The sequence below is a fragment of the Macaca fascicularis genome, chromosome 14 (genome assembly GCF_037993035.2).
Source record: "Macaca fascicularis isolate 582-1 chromosome 14, T2T-MFA8v1.1".
Taxonomy (NCBI): Eukaryota; Metazoa; Chordata; class Mammalia; order Primates; family Cercopithecidae; genus Macaca; species Macaca fascicularis.
Genome location: NC_088388.1, coordinates 32,278,317 through 32,300,034, shown reverse-complemented (window position 1 = coordinate 32,300,034; position 21,718 = coordinate 32,278,317). Strand labels below are relative to the sequence as shown.

The 21,718-nt window shown below is 40.0% G+C and overlaps 1 protein-coding gene across 7 annotated transcripts in view; it reads left to right on the top strand.

The window, feature by feature from the left end:
• HIPK3 (homeodomain interacting protein kinase 3) overlaps positions 1–21,718 on the top strand; it is a 106,797-nt gene that overhangs the window by 34,418 nt on the left and 50,661 nt on the right. For 5 of the 7 annotated variants that reach the window (XM_045371657.3, XM_005578253.4, XM_005578249.4 and 2 more), the window contains exon 2: positions 1,681–2,779. The exons of the other annotated variants lie outside the window; for them this stretch is intronic. In XM_045371657.3, the coding sequence (XP_045227592.2) occupies positions 1,683–2,779 (1,097 nt within the window). In that variant the 5' untranslated portion in view covers positions 1,681–1,682. The remainder of the gene's footprint in view (positions 1–1,680; positions 2,780–21,718) is intronic. 7 annotated transcript variants of the gene reach the window in all.

Here is a 21,718-nt window from a genome sequence, read left to right as displayed (position 1 = left end):
CCTCAATAAATCACATCCTTTTTGGATGCAGGCATAAAATAAATAGAATGTCATTTAGTCCTTGAGAACTTTAGAATGATTTTAAATCTGTTTTTCAAATATGATTTGAAATTTGATTTGAAAATATGCTTTGAAAATTTCAAATATTTTCCAATATTAGTTGGAGGAAGTTCAAAGGGAATATCCATATAATAAAGTACAAATTGAGAAGAATGGGAACATGAATATTACTGGGTAGAAAGTCATTAACTTGTCTTTGTAATCTAATGCTTTTTAAGATCAAAGGATAATATATTTAGTAAATAGAATGTAGGATCAGCTATTCGTGAAATGGGGCACCCTAATTTTATTTAAAATCCCTGCCATAGGCGGGGCGTGGTGGCTCACGCCTATAATCCCAGCACTTTGGGAGGCCGACGCAGGTGGGTCACCTGAGATAAGGAGTTCCAGACCAGCCTGGCCAACATGGTGAAACTCCATCTCTACTAAAAATAAAAAAATTAGGCATGGTGGCACATGCGTATAATCACATTTACTCGGGAGGCTAAGGCAGGAGAATTGCTTGAACCCAGGAGGCCAAGGTCACAGTGAGCTGAGATTGTACCATTGCACTCTAGCCTGGGCGACAAGAGCGAAACTATGTCTCAAAAAATATATATTTTTTGAGACATATATATAATATATACATACGTTATAATATATACACATACATATGCACACATTTACATATATATCATAAACATATATATTGTATATACATATTTATACTATATGTACATATTATATATTTATTATATATCATATATACACATATACACATATATACATATATAATATATACACACATATATAATGTATATAATATATATATAGTTAAAGCAGACATAGATTTTTTTTTTCCTCCTGAGGCAATTCTTGGGCTTTAGGTTTAAGAAATATGGCTATAAACTATGTTTATGTAATGCATATTTTCTTTTCTTGTCATTGGTACATACATTTTAATTTGGTAATATAGTGTTTTACTTTTGTCAAATGTGTACAGTTAAAGGATCTGTACTTTTTTTTTGAGGCAGAGTTTTGCTCTGTTTCACAGGCTGAAGTGCAGTGGTGCAATCTCGGCTCACTGCAACCTCTGCCTCCCGGGTTCGAGCGATTCTCCTGCCTCAGCCTCCCAAGTAGCTGGGACCCCAGGCATGCACCACCACACCCAGCTAATTTTTGTATTATTAGTAGAGTTGGGGTTTCTTCACTGTGTTGGCCAGGCTGGTCTCGAACTCCTGACCTCAAGTGATCCAACTGCCTCAGCCTCTCAAAGTGCTGGGATTACAGGGATCTATACTTTTCTTTTGAGGGAAAATGTTGGCACCGTTTCTAGGGCATATTGGCCATTTCAGCTTCTCAGTAAATATTTAATAAAATGCACTTGATTCTTTATTCTTAGACTTTTTATGCAATACTCAGAATATCTGAAGCACCAATTAACTGAAATGGAGATATTAAAAAGACAGTTATCTTCTCCAAGGGAAAAAAGTGTCTTAGTGGGAATTAATTACTGTTTTACAAATTGTGAATTTGACCCTTAAGAGTTTTCTTCCTGAGATTTAAAATTGAAAAAAAAATTGTTGACATTAATATTTCTTCTTTCCTTTTTTTTTCTTTTCTTTTTTTTTTTTTTTGCAGGTATGGCCTCACAAGTCTTGGTCTATCCACCATATGTTTATCAAACTCAGTCAAGTGCCTTTTGTAGTGTGAAGAAACTCAAAGTAGAGCCAAGCAGTTGTATATTCCAGGAAAGAAACTATCCACGGACCTATGTGAATGGTAGAAACTTTGGAAATTCTCATCCTCCCACTAAGGGTAGTGCTTTTCAGACAAAGATACCATTTAATAGACCTCGAGGACACAACTTTTCATTGCAGACAAGTGCTGTTGTTTTGAAAAACACTGCAGGTGCTACAAAGGTCATAGCAGCTCAGGCTCAGCAAGCTCAAGTGCAAGCACCTCAGATTGGGGCGTGGCGAAACAGATTGCATTTCCTAGAAGGCCCCCAGCGATGTGGATTGAAGCGCAAGAGTGAGGAGTTGGATAATCATAGCAGCGCAATGCAGATTGTCGATGAATTGTCCATACTTCCTGCAATGTTGCAAACCAACATGGGAAATCCAGTGACAGTTGTGACAACTACCACAGGATCAAAACAGAATTGTACCACTGGAGAAGGTGACTATCAGTTAGTGCAGCATGAAGTCTTATGCTCCATAAAAAATACTTATGAAGTCCTTGATTTTCTTGGTCGAGGCACCTTTGGCCAGGTAGTTAAATGCTGGAAAAGAGGGACAAATGAAATTGTAGCAATCAAAATTTTGAAAAATCATCCTTCTTATGCTCGTCAAGGTCAAATAGAAGTGAGCATATTAGCAAGGCTCAGTACTGAAAATGCTGATGAATATAACTTTGTACGAGCTTATGAATGCTTTCAGCACCGTAACCATACTTGTTTAGTTTTTGAGATGCTGGAACAAAACTTGTATGACTTTCTGAAACAAAATAAATTTAGTCCCCTGCCACTAAAAGTGATTCGGCCCATTCTTCAGCAAGTGACCACTGCACTGAAAAAATTGAAAAGTCTTGGTTTAATTCATGCTGATCTCAAGCCAGAGAATATTATGTTGGTGGATCCTGTTCGGCAGCCTTACAGGGTTAAAGTAATAGACTTTGGGTCGGCCAGTCATGTATCAAAGACTGTTTGTTCAACGTATCTACAATCTCGGTACTACAGGTAGGTAACAACTCCATACTTTTTGGTTGTTTATTAATAAATGTTAAATTTCTGCCAAATGAAATAATTTTGTGTGTGTTTGTGGTAAAAGAGATTGCTTCAGTTTAAAAAGGAAATCAAGAGAAGATCAATTTAGGTTTGTTTTAAAGAGATTTAAAAAATCAAGACATAAAATCTACCCAAGCAGGATAGAAATCTCCACTGCAAAGTTCCATGCCAAAGACATCTGCTTATTTTTATTTTTAATGGAAGATTTGAAGGAATGATAGGTGATTAATAATGATCAAACAGAGGCCTTTAAATGTTGGAAAGTATTTACAGTAATTTTTGTGTATATCATTGGGCATTTCAGTACTTGAGAGAAATAGTTTATTAAAGACATAATCGTATGTAACTGAATATTTAGAAAAATTATATACAGGTTTGAGTAGCGCTTATCTGAAACTCTTGGGGCTAGAAGTGTTTTGGATTTCAGATTTTTCTGGATTTTGGAATATTTGCACTGTCAACTAGTTAAGCACCCGTAAATCTGAAAATTTGTTTCCTTTGAGTGTCATGTCAATGCCCAAAAAGTTTCAGATTTTTGGATTTGGGATGCTCAACTTGTATAAGAATTCAGAAAGTTATTCTGATTAATGCTTTTAAGATTCAGATATAAAGCCAGGTGCGTTGGCTCATGCCTGTAATCCCAGCACTTGGGGAGGCTGAGGCAGGTGGATCACCTGAGGTCAGGAGTTCAAGACCAGCCTGGCCAACATGGCGAAACCCCCATCTCTACTAAAAATAACACAAATTAGGTGGGCGTAGTGGCGGGCATCTGTAATCCCAGCAACTTGGGAGGCTGAGGCAGGAGAATCGCTGGAACCCAGGAGGTGAGGTGAAGGTTGCAGTGAGCTGAGATTGCGCCATTGCACTCCAGCCTGGGCCACAAGAGTGAAACTCCATCTCAAAAAACAAAACAAAATGCAAATATATTTCTTTTCCTTCCCGTGACTCTTTAGGTCACCTGATCATAACCAGTTTTATTATGTTCTATCCACATATATGCTATGGATAATGCTATTTTGGTCTTGGTTCTGGGGGGAAGTTAAAGAAGAAAATAATGCCCATTTAAAGTATTGATAACATGCTACAATGTAACACTAGCCTGACGTACAATAGATAGTATGAGGGGCTAACTAGTGATTACCAAGATTCAGAATACTGAAAACTCATTCTGGAGTGTAAAATGGCTTTGAATTCATAGTTTGATAACTTTGAGCATAAATTATTTTCATATAAGCCTGAATGAATTTGTTATTGGTATATGCTACAGCCCTATGAGCTCCAACATGATGGACCTGCCATAAAATATAGACAAATACAGTATCTGCCAGCATTGGTCATTCATGCAGTTTATAGTTAGAAATGCTTAGAACATGGGGCATATAAATGTAGACCCAACAAGGGGTATTTTCTGATACTGCATTTACCTTTGCACTGTACCTAATTACCCTTCTTGCAAGTATATGCTATAGTGCCCAGTACAAAATAAAGGAGAAATTAATTAGCTCCTACACAAATCAACTCTAAATATATGTCCTACTAGTAGGTTATCAGAAGGAATTGCCCATTTATGTCACTTAGTGTTAGTAAAGCTTATTAAAACATGTATTAGAGCTGGGTTTAGTGGCTCACACCTGTAGTCCTAGCACTTTGGGAAGTGGGAGGATCACTTTAGGTCAAGAGATGAAGATCAGCCTGGGCAACAGAGCAAAACCCTGCCTCTCCAAAAAAAGAAAAAAATAATGAGCCAGGAATGGTGGGAAATACCTGTAGTCTTAGCTATTCAAGAGGCTGACGTAGGAGGATTCCTTGAACCCAGGTGTTAGAGGCTGCAGTGAGCTATGATAATGCCACTGCACTCCAGCCTGAGTGACAGAGTGAGACCCTCTTAAAAAAAAATAAAGTATGTATTAGGAATTAGAAATAATAGCCTGATATACCTTTAGTATATTCTTTTTTAAAACATTATTTTTATTTCTATGGGTCCATAGTAAGTATATATATATTTATGGGGTATATGAGATATTTTATATAGGCATGCAGTGCATAATAATCACATCAGGGTAAATGGACTATCCATTCCTTCAAGCATTTGTCATTTCTTTGTGTTACAAACATTCCAATTAGACTCCTTTACTTATTTTTAAATGTACAATAAATTATTGTTGACTATGGTCACTCTGGTGTGCTATCAAATACTACATATTGTTCATTCTAACTATATATTTGTACCCGTTAACCATCCCTACTCCCGGCCCCCATCTACCACCCTTCCTAGACTCCAGTAACCGTCATTCTACTGTCTATCTCCATGAGTTCAATTGTTTTAATTTTTAGCTCCCACATATGAGCGAGAACATCGTGAAGTTTTGTCTTTCTGTGCCTGGCTTATTTCAGGTAACATAATGCCCTTTAGTTCCATCCAAGTTGTTGCAATTGACAGGATCTCATTCTTTGTATCCATTGTGTATATATGTACAACATTTTCCTCATCCATTCATTTGTTGATGGACACTTAGGTTCATTCCAAATCTTGCCTATTGTGAATAGTGCTGCACTAAACACTGGATTTTTGATCTCTCTTTGATAGACTTTCATTCTTTTGGCTGTATATCTTAGTATATTCTTGATTGTATGGTTTTGGTAGTAGAGTGCTAGATACCATTAAAACTTCTTAGATCATTTAAAATTTTAAATTTGCTGTAGTTGCAGGGTAGTAGCTCTTGCTACATAATTAGATTTACTAGGTATCTCTGCTCCCCAAAAGATTTTTTTTCAATATACGAGATTAGCTTTTTTCTGGAAGAAAACTGTAAAATCTTATTTAACAGTATTAGAAGAATAGTAGTTTTTGTTTTTTTCTTTCCCTTGGTACTCTATGGATTCTGTCTTGAGAGCTTTTAGTAGTGAGCTAGCATATTATATAAACTCCCAGGCTTCAGCTGCTTGGGCTCTATATTTAGTTCACTTGCTAGTAAATAACTTCACTTCATTTGGGTCCTGCATTATTCTGCATATCAGAATTACCTCATTTTCTTTATTTGAAATCTTTTCCACTAGAGTAAAAAAAAAGTCTTTTTTTTTTTTTTTTTAAATACTTGAGAATGTCTATTGGTTTACCAAATCTTTCAAGGGAATAAAGGAAATCCCTTAAAAAGCAATCTAAAATGCTAAATATTTTATGATACTGGTTTCTAGCATTAGGCCTTTGCACAAATACTAGCCTTTGTATTAGGAATGAAGAAAATCTATGAGTAATTACTAAATAGTTTAGTAGTTTCTAATTTGTGTTTATATATAAATTTCAGGGAAATAATTTACCTGATGTTCTGAAGCTATACAGTTGCGATGCTAAATTACAGGCTCTGGGTTTAGAGTGAAAAACAAGAGGCTCTTATTTGTAAACAAAGACTAGTGCAGGCATTTTGGTTGATGTTGCCTGGATAAAAAACTAAAAATAGATTTTATGTCATTTAGATCCAAGCGTTAGAAGAGTTAATAAATATTAAGGTATATCGGTGAAAATATATTGTAGTCCTTAATGACGTACTGTTTTAATATCTAGTGTAATTTTGCAAGAAAATGGCAGATACCATTACTCTCTTTAAGTATTTGTTTGTACTTTATTTGGGACCCTGACAATTCTGGCCTAGTTTATAACTAGGTTACTTATAAATCTGATTAGGCAGTAAGCAAAAGTGTCTTATACTTGATTTTTCAATTTTTGTTAAAATATTTTTTATTTCATAAATGAAAGCAGGAAGTGGAAACTAACCAAATTAAATATTTTTGAGCAAAGCACAGTAGGAATGCACATATCCTGATTTCTGAGGTAAACTATTTGTATTTAAACACAGGTTTATGTGTTATTCTATTTCTTTGTACAACACAGAAGTGTAGTAGGGATATCTTAAAATAGACAGGGGACAGTGGCCAGAAATTGTTGACTACTATAGATGGTGAGGCTGTCTAACTCTTGCAGTGATACAAGCCAGAAGTACATGCTAAGGGCATTGATTTGCTTAAGGTCAGCATGTTCTAAATTCAGCTGCTTGAGTATGGTTTCTGTCAAGAACACGTAGGGCTCTTAAATGCATAAAAGGCTTTAGCCGCAGAAGGTGCTGTATTTATGAGGTGTGGTGGCAACATTCAGGTCATGAATTTGTTTTTCTTTTTTTTTTTTTTTAATATAGAATTTTAGCCTGTGGTTCTGAGTCATTTCAGAACACAGAGACAGGAAAGTGGGCTGTAAAAATAACCTCTGTAGCAGTTATATTCTTTGCTACTCTACTGAGTAATTTACCTTTAATTGCTATTGAGTTTTAAAAAATGCTGTTTTGCATGTAATAGTTAACAAAAAGGTATGTAATGATAAACAGTTAATTTAGACATATTTATTCTTTCGTGGCATCCTTACCTCTCATGCCTTCTTAGATCCAGAAGTATCAAAGTTTCTGTAACAAAATTAAGCTACATAGGAAGACCCATAAAATAATAACTAATATTTTACATAGGGTTCTTTATAATGAAACACTGTGTATGTATAATGCATCATTTTTTCAAAGTGCCTTTCGTTATATTTTCTAGTTTGTTTCTCATTTCTCTATGAGTTAGTTAATGGGTGGCATTACTCTTTGATAAGGAGAAAACTGGGACTTACATAAGTCAGGTTCAAATTCACACTGTAAGTTTAACTTTACAACTTTTGTTAGGCCTTTTTGGGTGCTGGTACTGTGCTAGGTGCTAAGAATACAAAGGTGATTTATATATGTTCATTAATTTATTTGATTAATGATTTCATCATTTAATGGAGGGGAAAAATAGTTTGCTTCGAGAAATGCCAGGGTGGAGAGATGTGTGCAGGGTGATACATGAACCCAAAGGAGCGCACTTAGCCTGATCTGAGGGGCAGGGAAGACTTCTAGGGGAGAGATGACCCCAGAATGACCCTTGAGAGCAGAGCAGAGAAGGAGCCAAGGTTGACTGTTCTTGAGCATTTTCTCTCACTAAGCCACTCTTAACCTAAAAAAAGCTCAGCATTGGGATGAAATTGTTGGTAATTTCTTTTGTATATCATAAAGTAGTTAGTTGTTTGGGAATCTTTATTAGACAAATACAAGGTTGTCAGTTGAGTTTAGTTTTAATAGAAGATTAGGAAATTCTAAATTGAAATGGTTTTCTTTTTTTCGAGACGGAGTCTCGCTCTGTTACCCAGGCTGGAGTGCAGTGGCACAATCTCGGCTCACTGCAGGCTCCACCTCCCAGGTTCACACCATTCTCTTGCCTCAGCCTCCTGAGTAGCTGGGACTACAGGTGCCTGCCACCACGCCCAGCTAATTTTTTTGTATTTTTAGTAGAGACGGGGTTTCACCGTGTTAACCAGGATAGTCTCTATCTCCTGACCTCATGATCCATCCAACTCGGCTTCCCAAAGTGCTGGGATTACAGGCATGAGCCACCGCGCCCAGCCAAATGAAGTGGTTTACAATGTCATACCTGTGGCTGCAAATGTATAGTACTTTACTACATAAAACACTTTACATAGACACAGATGACTACATATATCAGGCCTACTATTAAAAATTCTAGCAGAGCTCTTAAGTTTTTTTGTTTTGTTTTTGTTTTTAAAAACAGCTTTATTGAGATATAATTTACATACATTGAAATTCATTCATTTAAAGTGTATAATTTAATGGCTTTTAGTATATTTATAGTTGTGCCATCAGCACAATTAAAATTTTAAGTTAAAAATTCTTTTGGCCAAATTATTTCTCACCTGACACAATTTTAGAATATTTACATTACCCTCAAAAAAAGCCCTTGTGCCTCTTAGCCATTGTTCCCCACTCTGCCCATCACCCCCAGCCCTAAGCAAACACTAATCTACTTGCTGCCTGTGTAGATCATCTATTCTGGACGTGTCATATACCTGTAACCATACAATAGATGGTCCTTTTTGACTGGCTTCTTTTTTTCACTTAACATAATGTTTTCAAGGTTCATCCATGTTGTAGGATGTATCAATACTTCTTTTTATTGTCAACAATAAACCATTGTATAGATATATCACATTTTATGTATACATTCATCAGTAGAATGTATTAAAATTGTGTCAGTGAAAAGATACGTGAATAGAAACTGTAATATGGTCCAAGGTTAAATATCAAAATATTTAGTGCCTCTAAAATGTAAAGTGTGGTGCTTGGTGCTGCTTGTACAGGAGAACAAAATTGATTCTCTGCTTTTACGGTATTTGCAATCTAATGGGTAGACAAAGAACAAAAAAAGTAGTTGGAGAGACTGAGTGCCATGGCTCACACCTGTAATCTCAGCACTTTGGGAGGCCGAGGCGGGTGGATCACCTGAGATTGGGAGTTTGAGTCCAGTCTGGCCAGCATGGTAAAACCCCATTTCTACTAAAAATGCAAAAATTGGCCGGGCGTGGTGGTGAGGGAAGCTGAGGCAGGAGAATCGCTTGAACCTGGGAGGCGGAGGTTGCAGTGAGCCAAGATTGCACTATTGCACTCCAGCCTGGAGTAAGAGCAAGATTCCCTCTCAAAAAAAGAAAAGTAGTTAGAGCAAGGAGAGAGGACAAGAGGAGCTTAAACTTTTTTGGTTCCTTTTTTCTTTAATTTTTATGTTGAAATTACCTACAACATACACAATAAGTAAATTTAGGCATACAAAAAAGTTGTAAAAATAGTACGAAGGATTCCTGTTATGCTTCATCCAGATTCCCCAATGTTTCAAATGTTCGTATTTGACCACCCTAGTTTTATCAATCATTCTCTCTTTACACACCCACACACCCACACTCACCTACCCACCCACCTACCTTTTCCTACAGAGTTTGATATGAAGCTGCTTTACCTCTAAATGCTTCAGTGTACATTTCCTAAACATAAGGACATTCTCTTGCATAACTTCAGTACAGTTATCAAAATCTCATCCGTTAACATCAGTTCAGTATTACTGATTTGATGAACTGTTTAAACTATTTTTTTTTTTTTTTTTTTTTTTTTTAAAAGACAGAGTCTTGCTTTGTGGCCCAGGCTGGAGTGCTGTGGTGTGGTCACAGCTCACTACAGCGTCAAACTCCTGGGCGCAAGCAATCCTTCTGCCTCATACTCCTGAGTAGCTGGGACTGCAGTCGTGAGCCACCGTGCTGGGCCTATATTTAAACTATTCAATAGCAATTTGGTTTTAACGAAATTAAAAGCAATTCAATACTGTTAGCTAATTTACTGACTTTATTTAGATTTTGCTAACTGTCCCACTAATGGACCTTTTTTTCTTGCTCAGAATTCGGTCCTTCATCACATGTTACATTATTTGTCCTGTCTCATTAGTGTCCTGTAATCTGGTGATACATCATAATGATGTGATTCTGATGTCTCAAAATGGGGTCACTCTGTCAAGTAGCATTGAGCTCACAGCAAAGTCACCCCTACTCCCCCCAGCGATAAACATATATAATGGACTGCTGTGACAACACCTGCCCTGACTGAGTGGCACCTGAGACCTGACACGAACCCATAGAAAGCGAAAGGTGGCTGAGATAATGAGAATAGACCCATTTGGGAGAATGGACTGCTGTGACAACACTTGCCCTCACTGGGTACCACCTGAGACCTGAAACGAACCCATAGAAAGTGAAAGGTGGCTGAGATAATGAGAATAGACCCATTTGGGAGGATCATAAAATGTGCCAGGACCAGGCCTTGCTCGAGACGCTTTTAGAGGCTGTGCCCAGGAGAGCTCTGAAGCTTTCTCGTGATTTTGGCATCTGCTGCCACCCGGAGAGAAGCAGCCACCACCCCCACAACTCCACCCCATCCCCACCCAGGGCATCCGAAGGACTTCGGGACCGTTCGGCTCATCTGTTTGCATGTTGGTCTCCCTAGCCAAGGGTTGTGCTTGGTTCCTCACAGCCCCCTTTTCTTCTGCCTCTGTGTTGAATATTGTTTGCATGATTGGTTGGCTGTGAAAGCCTCGCAATGAAACGTGAATTCGAGCTTATATTGCGTCGTTATGAAACCTTACGGCGTAGGCTTCTCCTTTGGTCGGAGTCAGCACACCTGTGCAGAACCTTTTTTTTTTTTTTTTTTTGAGACGGCGTCTCGCTATGTCGCCCAGGGTGGAGTGCAGTGGCCGGATCTCAGCTCACTGCAAGCTCCGCCTCCCGGGTTTACGCCATTCTCCTGCCTCAGCCTCCCGAGTAGCCGGGACTACAGGCGCCCGCCACCTCGCCCGGCTAGTTTTTTGTATTTTTTAGTAGAGACGGGGTTTCACCGTGTTAGCCAGGATGGTCTCGAACTCCTGACCTCGTGATCCGCCCGTCTCGGCCTCCCAAAGTGCTGGGATTACAGGCTTGAGCCACCGCGCCCGGCCACCTGTGCAGAACCTTGTTCACATAGCACCCTGCTTAAGGCCGGACAGCTGCAGCAGCTCCTTATGTCTTTCTTTGCCTTCATGCCTCTGATGCTTTTGAAGCGTGCTGGCCAGTTATTTTGTAGACTGTTCCTCAGTTTGCTTATGGCTGATGTTTTCTCACGATTAGATTCAGGTTTTGCGCTTTTGGCAGGAACTTCACAGAACTGCTGTTGTGTCCACACATATTGAGAGGCACATGATGTCAATTTGTCCCATTATTGGTAAGGCAAACTTTGATCACTTGGTTGAGGTGGTGTAACTGCCAGGTTTTTCTCACTATAAAGTTACCATTTTTTCTTTGTAATTAACAAGTACAATATCTTGTGGAGAGATACTTTGAGACTATTCATGTATACTATTTCTCATCTTATATTCACTGACCAATTTGAGCATTCTTGATGTGTTCGGCCTTAAACAACTGAGGTTTGCCAAATGGTTTTCTAATTCTGTAGTTCCTCTATTAGGGATTCTTCCACAAGTAAGAGCTTTTTCCCCCTCCCTTCCTTTCTTTAAGTGTGGACTCATAGATTTTTGTTTAATTCAATGGGTTGTAAATATCACTCGTCATTCTTTGTTTTGTTCAGCAAATTATCCCAGATGGTTCAGAGAGAGCATCTTTCTTTAGGCTTACTCCAGTGTCCCTGTGGTATGTCCCCATCCTTCCTTCAGGGTTTACTTTCTGGCACCACAGATATTCTGACTTACCTTGTGCTTTTTCTGTCCAGCCCTTGGATTGGAGCTCTAAGGAGCCCTTGTTCCTTTTACTGGAGAATGGCTTTTGGAAAACAGGACCTGGACACAGGCCAGGTATGCTCGTTGGTACTAGGATATTACTTCCTTTAGACCTTTTGAGTGGCAAAGTTAGAAAATATAGAGGCATACCTTGCTTTCGTGTTTTGCTTTATTGCATTTCACATATACATGCTTTTTACAAATTGAAGGTTTGTGGCAACCTTGCGTCAGGTCTGTTTGTGCCATTTTCTCAACAGCATGCGCTCGTTTTATATCACTTTTTGGTAATTAATGATATTTCAAACTTTATTATTATATTTGTTACAATGATCTTTGATCAGTGGTCTTTGATGTTACTATTATAATTGTTTTGGGACACCACAAACTGCGCCCGTATGAAATGGTGAATGTAATAAATGTGTGAGCTCCGACTGCTCTAACAACCAGCTGATCCTTGGTCTCTCCTTCTCCTCTGTCCTCCCTATTACCTGAGACACAACAATATTGAAGTGGCCTCTCAGTGTTCGTAGAGAAAGGAAGATCTCATGTCTCTCGCTTTAAATCAAAAGCTAGAAATAATTAAGCTTAGTGAGGAAGGCATGTGGAAAGCCAAGGCAGGCTGAAAGCTAGGTCTATGGTGCCAAACAGTCAAGTGGTGAATACAAAGGAAAAGTTCCTGAAGGAAAATAAGTGTTACTCCAGTAAGTAGTAAATGGTGAAAAAGCAAAACAGTGTTATTGCTGATATGGAAGAGAATTTTTTTTTTTTTTTTTTTTTGGGATGGAGTCTCTCACTCTGTCACCCAGGCTGGAGTGCAGTGGCCCAATCTTGGCTCACTGCAACTTCTGCCTCCTGGGTTGGAGCAATTCTCCTGCCTCAGCCTCCTGAGTGTCTGGGATTACAGGTGCGCACTACTACATCTGGCTAATTTTTGTATTTTCAGTAGAGACGGGACTTCGCCATGTTGGCCAGGCTCGTCTTGAACTCCTGACCTCAGGTAATCTGCCCGCCTTGGCTTCCCAGAGTGCTGGGATTACAGATGTGAGCCACCGCGCCGGCTGGAAGAGATTTTTGTGGTCTGGATAAGTGATCAAATTAGTCACAACATTCCCTTAAGCCAAACGCTAAGCCAGAGCCATGCCCTCTCTTCAATTCTGTGGAAGTGGAGAAAGGTGAGGAAAAGATGGAAAGTAGCAGAGGTTGATTCATGAGGTTTAAGGAAAGAAGCCACTCCATAACATAGAAGTGCAAGTGCCGACGCAGAAGATGTAGCTGAGATCATTGATGAAGGTGGCTACACTACACAACAGATTTTTAAAGTGGATGAAACAGCTTTGTATTGTAAGAATATACCATCTAGGACTTTCATAGCTAGAGAGAAGTCAATGCCTGGCTTCAGAACTTCAAAGAACAGGCTACCTTTTTTTTTTTTTTTTTAATCTTGAGATGGAGTCTTGCTCTGTCGCCCAGGCTGGAGTGCAGTGGTGTGATCTTGGCTCATTGCAACCTCTACCTGCCAGGTTCAAGCGATTCTCCTGCCTCAGCCTCCCAAGTAGCTGGGATTACAGGGGCGCACCACCATGCCCAGCTAATTTTTATATTTTAGTAGAGACAGGGTTTCACCATGTTGGCTGGGCTGGTCTTGAACTCCTGACCTCAAGTGATCCTCCCTCCTTGGCCTCCCAAAGTGCTGGTATTACAGGTGTGAGCCATCGCACCCAGCCAGAACAGGCTAATTTTTTTGTTGGGATAATGCAGCTGGTGACTTTACGGCCAGTGCTCATTTACCATTCTGAAAATCCCAGAGCCCTTTAGAATTATGCTAAATTGACTCTGCCTTGACTCTGCCTGTGTTCTAGAAATGGAATACTAAAGCCTGGATTAGAGCGTATCTGTTTACAGCACGGTTTACTGAATATTTTAAGCTTACTATTGAGACCTACTGCTCAGACAAACAGATTTCAAAATATTTATTACTGCTTATTAACAAGGCACCTGGTCATCCAAGAGCTCTGATGGAGATATATAGGGAGAATAATGTTTTCATGCTTGCTAACACAGCATCCATTCTGCAGCCCATGCATGCATCAGGGAGTCATTTTGACTTTCAAGTCTTATTCTTTAAGAAATATATTTGATAAGGCCATAGCTGCTATAGATAGTAATTCCTCCGATGCATCTGGGCAAAGTAAGTTGAAAACCTTCTGGAAAGGATTTATTATTGTAGATGCCATTAAGAGCATTCATGATTCATGGCAGCATTAACAGGAATTTGGAAGAAGTTGATTCCAACCCTCATGGATGACTTTGAGGGGTTCAAGACTTCAGTGGAGGAAGTAACCGCAGATGTGGTGGAAACAGCAAGAGAACTATTAGTAGAATTAGAAGTGGAGCCTGAAGATGGAACTGACTTGCTGCAATCTCACGATTAAACTTGAAAAATTGACGAGTTGCTTCTTTTTTTTTTGTTTGTTTGTTTTGAGATGGAGGCTGTGTTGCCCAGGTTGGAGTGCAAGGGTGCGATCTTGGCTCATTTCACCCTCTGCCTCCTGGGTTCAAGCAGTTCTTCTGCCTCAGTCTCCCAAGTAGCTGGAATTACAGACACCCACCACCATGCCTGGCTAATTTTTGTGTTTTTAGTAGAGACTGGATTTCACCATGTTGGCCAGGCTGGTCTTGAACTCCTGACCTCAAGTGATCCACCTGCCTCGGCCTCCCAAAGTGCTAGGATTACAGGTGTGAGCCACTGCGCCTGGCCTAGATGAGTTGCTTCTTTTGGATGAGCAAAGAAAGTGGTTTCTTGAGATGGAATCTAATCCTGGTGAAGATGCTGTGAACATTATTGAAATAATAGCAAATGATTTAGACTATTATATCAACTTAGTTGATAAAGCCAGCAGCGAAGTTTGAGAGATTTGGCTCCAATTTTGAAAGAAGTTCTCCTGTGGGTAAAACATCATTAAATAGCATCACATGCTATAGAGAAGTCTTTCGTGAAAGAGCAAATCAATGTGGCAAACTTTACTGTAGTCTTTAAGACATCGTTGGCTGGGTGCAGTGGCTCACGCCTGTAATCCTAGCACTTTGGGAGGCTGAGGCGGGAGGATCACTGGAGCCCAGAAGTTCGACACCAGCCTGGGCAACGTGTGGCGAGACCTCATCTCTACAAAAACACAAAAATTAGTTGAGCTTGGTCTGTGTCTGTAGTCCTAGCTTCTTGGAGGCTGAGGTGGGAGGATTGCTTATGCCTGGGAGGCAGAGGTTGCAGTGAGCAGAGATTGTGCCACTGCACTTAGCCAAATCTGGGTGACAGAGTGAGACCCTGTCACAAAAAAAAAAAAAAAAAAAGAAAGCAAAGAGGCCAGTCGAGGTGGCTCATGCCTATAATCCCAGCACTTTGGGAGGCCAAGGCGGGCAGATCACAAGGTAAGGAGTTCGAGACCAGCCTGGCCAACGTGGCAAAACCCCATCTCTACTAAAAATACAAAAATTAGCTGGACGTGGTGGTGGGTTCCTGTAATCCCAGCTACTCGGAAGACTGAGGCAGGAGAATCGCTTGAACCCGGGAGGCGGAGTTTGCAGTGAGCTGAGAGATCTTGCCAATGCACTCCAGCCTGGGCGACAAGAGCAAGACTCTGTCTCAAAAAAAAGAACTTCTTGCAGCCACTTTAACCTTCAGCAGCCACCATCCTGATTAGTCAGCAGCCATCAACATGAAGATGAGACCCTCCACCAGCAAAAGCATTACAACTTGCTGAAGGTTCAGATACCTATTAGCATTTTTTAGCTATCAAGTATTTTTAAATTAAGGTCTATACATTTTTTTAGACATAATGCTGTTGTACACTTAATAGACTACAGTATAATGTAAACATAACTTTTATATGTACTGGGAAACCAAAAAATTTGTGTGACTCACCTCATTGGGGTATTTGCTTTATTGTGGTGGTCTGGAACAAAACCTGCAATATTTCTGAGGTATGCCTGTATGTTGATATATTTGTGGGTGTGTATGTGTGTAGTATTTTTTTGTTTTGTGTTTTTGAGAGTCTCAGTCACCCAGACTGGAGTACAGTAACATGATCTTGGCTCACTGCAGCCTCCATCCCCCGGGCTTATATGATCTTCTCACCTGAAGTAGCTGGGACTTCAGGTGCGTGCTACCATGACTGTCTAATTTTTGTATTGTTTTGTAGAGACAGGGTTTTGCCATGTTGTCAAGGGTGAGCTGAAATGATCTGCCAGTGTTGGTTTCCCAAAGTGCTACAATTACCACACCTGGTTTTATGTGTATATTTCTATGTCTGTCTGTGTATTAAAATCATAAATTCATGCTGATATGTTAAATTTTGATACCTGATAGTTTGTTCGTTCTTATGTGTAATCCCTCATTTGACACCAAGAAATAGGCTCTCATTAGGCACAATATGTTACTTATTTGCTCAATTTTAGAATACATTTAAAGTAGTTTTAGAATTGTTCACCCCTGCCACTCCTAATTTAGTAACCAGAGTATAACATTTATTTGCAGCTCTTTTATTCTTTAGCCTGAGACTTGGAGTATGTAGTCAAAATACTGTGTTCCAAAGTTACATAGGTTAGTTTCTCCCCAAACTCCTTCTCTCCCGCCTTCAGTGTGATTATGTTATTATTTTTGAAATATAGTTAAGTTCATTTGTTTCTGTTTGTATTCCATTTTGGGTCTCCCATGTCCTTGTTGATTGATTGATTCCACCAAGTGCAAAATTAACATGTTTCTAAAAATCAGAACTAAGGGGGAGGTATAGTGTCTCATGCCTGTAATCTCAGCACTTTGGTAGGCCAAAGAGGGAGGATTGCCTGAGCCCAGGAGTTCAAGAGCAGCCTGGGCAACATATTGGGACCCCATCTCTATTAAAAAAAAAAAAAAAGCTGGGCATGGTGGAGCACACCTGTAATCTCAGCTACTTGGGAGGCTGAGGTGTGAGGATCCACCTATCAGCTACCTGGTATGCTGAGGTGGGAAGATCGCTTGAGCCCAGCAAATCAAGGTTGCAGTGAATTGTGATTGTGTCACTGTACTTCAGCCTGGGCCAACATAGTGAGACCCTGTCTTTCTCTCTCTCTCTTTCTCTTTCTCTCTCTCTCTCTCTCTTTCTCTTTCTCTCTCTCTCTCTCTCTCACACACACACACACACACACACACACACACACACACACACACACACACAGAGTACAGTACAGTACCTTGCTTAGAACATTGCCGTTAGGCTCTGTGCCATGGGACTATATTTTAGATAGGTCTCTTAAGTACTTTTATATGTACTGGGAAACCAAAAATTTATGTGACTCAGGAGACCTGTACAGTACCTAAGGAATTAAACTCCTTAGAAAGAGGGAGAGGGAGAAGCAATACTACTACTTTACCATGTAGTAAATTCTATTCATTTGGAAACAGCATTGTAATCCTGTGAAGGTTATCTAGAATCCCTTTCAGTTCCAGAATTCCATGATTCCTGTGTGCCTGGACACTAGTAACTTCTAGTGTTCCTTCCTTCCCATTTTTTCCCTAACTGCCCTCCCTTCCTGAAGTGAAAAATGGCATCATGTTTCACATCTAATCATTTTCTACATTTTAATGAATCCATACTTGATTCTGTCCAGTGAACTTCTCTATGATAATTCCTTACTTTTTTTTTTTTTTTGAGGGGGAGTCTCACTGTTTCCCAGGCTGGGGTGCAGTGGCACAATCCCTACTCACTGCAACCTTCGCCTCCCTGGTTCAAATTATTCTCCTGCCTTAGCCTCCCAAATAGCTGGGATTAGAGGCGCCTGCCATCACACCTGGCTAATTTTTGTATTTTTAGTACAGAAGAGGTTTCACCATGTGGCCAGGGTGATCTCGAACTCCTGACCTCAAGTGGTCCACCCACCTTGGCCTCCCAAGTCCTGGGATTACAGGCATGAGTCACTGCGCCCGGCCACTTCTTTCTTTCTTTCTTTCTTTCTTTCTTTCTTTCTTTCTTCCTTTCTTCCTTTCTTCCTTTCTTTCCTTTCTTTCCTTTCTTTCCTTTCTTTCCTTTCTTTCCTTTCTTTCCTTTCTTTCCTTTCTTTCCTTTCTTTCCTTTCTTTCCTTTCTTTCCTTTCTTTCCTTTCTTTCCTTTCTTTCCTTTCTTTCCTTTCTTTCCTTTCTTTCCTTTCTTTCCTTTCTTTCCTTTCTTTCTTTCCTTTCTTTCCTTTCTTTCCTTTCTTTCTTTCCTTTCTTTCTTTCCTTTCTTTCTTTCCTTTCTTTCCTTTCTTTCTTTCCTTTCTTTCTTTCCTTTCTTTCTTTCCTTTCTTTCCTTTCTTTCTTTCTTTCTTTCTTTCTTTCTTTCTTTCTTTCTTTCTTTCTTGACGGAGTCTTGCTCTGTCAGCCAGGCTGGAGTGCAGTGAGTGGCACGATCTTGGCTCACTGCAAGCTCCGCTTCCTGGCCACTTACTTCTTTTTATATAATGGTAAACCAGTGCATTTGATTCAGTAAGTGATTTCAGTAATATGAAGAAGATAAGAATAATAATATAATCAAATCTGCATAGAATGAGTAGACTAGGAGCTCTGAATTTTAATCTTAATGTTATTACTGATTTTTATATGTGACTTTTGAGAAGGCTACTTAATTTTGTATGTTTGTACATTAATGAGTTAAAGTATGGATTTCTATCCTCTTATGTGTGACATTAGATTGTAAGGCAGTAATACATAGATGTTAAACAATACTGGTCAGGCATAGGGCAAAAACTTTTTTTTTTTTTTTTGAGACGGAGTCTGGCTCTGTCGCCCAGGCTGGAGTGCAGTGGCCGGATCTCAGCTCACTGCAAGCTCCGCCTCCCGGGTTTACGCCATTCTCCTGCCTCAGCCTCCCGAGTAGCTGGGACTACAGGCGCCCGCCACGTCGCCCGGCTAGTTTTTTGTATTTTTTTTAGTAGAGATGGGGTTTCACTGTGTTAGCCAGGATGGTCTTGATCTCCTGACCTCGTGATCCGCCCATCTTGGCCTCCCAAAGTGCTGGGATTACAGGCTTGAGCCACCGCGCCCGGCCGGCAAAAACATTTTTTAAGGCTTGGTCACAAAGTGAGTTTATTTAATTCTGTACACTGTAGCTGTAAAATATGTGGTAGATGTAATACCATGCAAACCAGGCTGATCTGTCATTTTATATCAGGTTTTAATGACTATATTTAAGAATTGTTTATACATCCATTCGATGTGGTCGTCCCTTGATATCTGGGGGATTGGTTCCAGGACCCCCCAAGGATATCAAAATCCACAGACACTCAAGTCCCTTGTATAAAACGGCATAGTATTTCCACGTAAACTATGCACTGCCTCCTGTATACTTTAAATAATCTCTAGATTACTTATTATAATGCCTAGTACAGTGTAAGTGCTTTGTAAAGAGTTATACTGTATTGTTTAGGGAATATTTACAAGGAAAAAAAGTCTGTATGTGTTCTGTACAGATATGATCATCCATTTTTTAATCTGTGGTTGGTTAAGACCATGAATGTAGAACCCACAGGTACAGAAGGCTGACTGTAGTTACTCGTAGGTTAAAAGAAGACCTTAGTGGTGGTTTAAAAATGTTTGGAATAAAAGCCTTTAATGTCAAAGGTTATTAGTTTTTTCCTTGTGCTATATATGTAGCTTTGTTTTAAAGGCACATATAGCTTCATGAATGTACGATGTCAATAGAATGTAATGGTATCTTGGATTAGATGTCCTTCCTGACCTCACACACTGCAAAATGTGTGTACCTATTTGTTCTGAGTCTTCAGCATTTTCCTGTGAATGGAATTCAGCACCCTGAACGTTATTAACAGCATGTGTGCTACCATGGAAGAGTGCCAGTTCAGTGGCCAGTGAATAATTTAGGCATCAGCTGGTGTGGCAAGATTGTATTACTTAGGACAGAGAATCTAATATGTGCTAAACTTTGACATTAAAAGGAACAAACGTTTCTTTTGTGAGAAAACATTGCATTACAAAGAATGTTGTGTATATCTAAAAACCAGTATACTAAATTAAAAATTATTTTATATATATATATTTATGTTATTGAGATGGAGTCTCTCTCTGTCACCAGGCTGGAGTGCAGTGGCACCATCTTGGCTCACCGCAATCTCCGCCTCCCAGGTTCAAGCGATTCCTCTGCCTCAGCCTTCCAAGTAGCTGGGACTACAGACGCGCATCACCATGTCCAGCTAATTTTTTGTATTTTAGTAGGGACGGGGTGTCACCATGTTGGCCGGGATGGTCTTCATCTCCTGACCTCGTAATCTGCCCGCCTTGGCCTTCCAAAGTGCTGGGATTACAGGTGTGAGCCACTGCGCCTGGCCAATTAAATATTTTTTAAGTTAAAAAAGTAATGGAAGCGACCGGGCTTAGTGGCTCACGCCTGTAATCCCAGCACTTTGGGAAGCCGAGGCGGGTGGATCACTGAGGTCGGGACTTTGAGACCAGCCTGACCAACATGGAGAAACCCCGTCTCTACTAAAAGTGCAAAATTAGCTGTGCTTGGTGGTGCATGCCTATAATCCCAACTACTCGGGAGGCTGAGGCAGGAGAATTGCCTAAACCCAGGAGGTGGAGGTTGCAGAGAGCTGAGATCATGCCATCACACTCCAGCCTGGGCAACAGGAGCAAAACTCCGTGTCAAAAAAAAAAAAAAAAAAAAAAAGGCAATGGAAGCTCTGTCAGACAAAATTCAATAATAGAGAAAGGATATGAAGTAGGGACAATTTATCCTTTTATATTGTGGCTGTATTTTAGAATTTGACAAAATACACATTATACTTCATTTAACCAGTCCTCAATGATGTACATTCAGTTTTTTTTTTTTATTATGTCAGAGAGAACCTTTTTCTGTGTCCATGGATACTTCTAGGCACATTTTCATAACATATTTCTAGAGGGAGAATTGTTAGGTCAAAGCATATGTACCTTTTGACCTTTTGCTCATGGACACTGCCAAATTTCCTTCAGAAATAAGCTAGTCTGGTTTATCATCTCATCAGTAGTGTGAAAATGCCCTTTTCTTCACATTCTTGTCATGACAAGGATATTTCTGGTCTTTCACATTATTGGCTTTGAATAGGCAAAAACCAAAACTTTTTATTTTTGTTTTTTGAGATGGAGTCTTGCTCTGTCACCCAGGCTGGAGTGCAGGGGCACGATCTTGGCTCGTTGCAGCCTCTACCTCCCAAGTTCAGATGATTCTCCTGCCTCAGCCTCCCAAGTAGCTGGGATTACTGGCTTGCGCCACTATACCTGACCAACTTTTGTATTTTTTGGTAGAGGCAGGGTTTCACCACATTGGCCAGGTTGGTCTTGAACTTCTGACCTTAAGTGATCTGCCCACCTCGGCCTCCCAAAGTGCTGGGATTGCAGGCTTGAACCACCGTGCCTGGCCTATTTTTAATTTTAATTTTTCACTACTCTGTATTACCTTGAAATAAGTTTTAGGTCTGTTTTCTCTTTCTTTTTTTTTTTTTTTGAGACAGAGTCTCGCTCAGTCGCCCAGGCTGGAGTGCAGTGGCGCGATCTTGGCTCACTGCAAGCTCCGCCTCCCAGGTTCATGCCACTCTCCTGCCTCAGCCTCTCAAGTAGCTGGGACTACAGGCGCCCGCCACCACGCCCAGCTAATTTTTTGCATTTTTAGTGGAGACGGGGTTTCACCGTGTTAGCCAGGATGGTCTGGATCTCCTGACCTC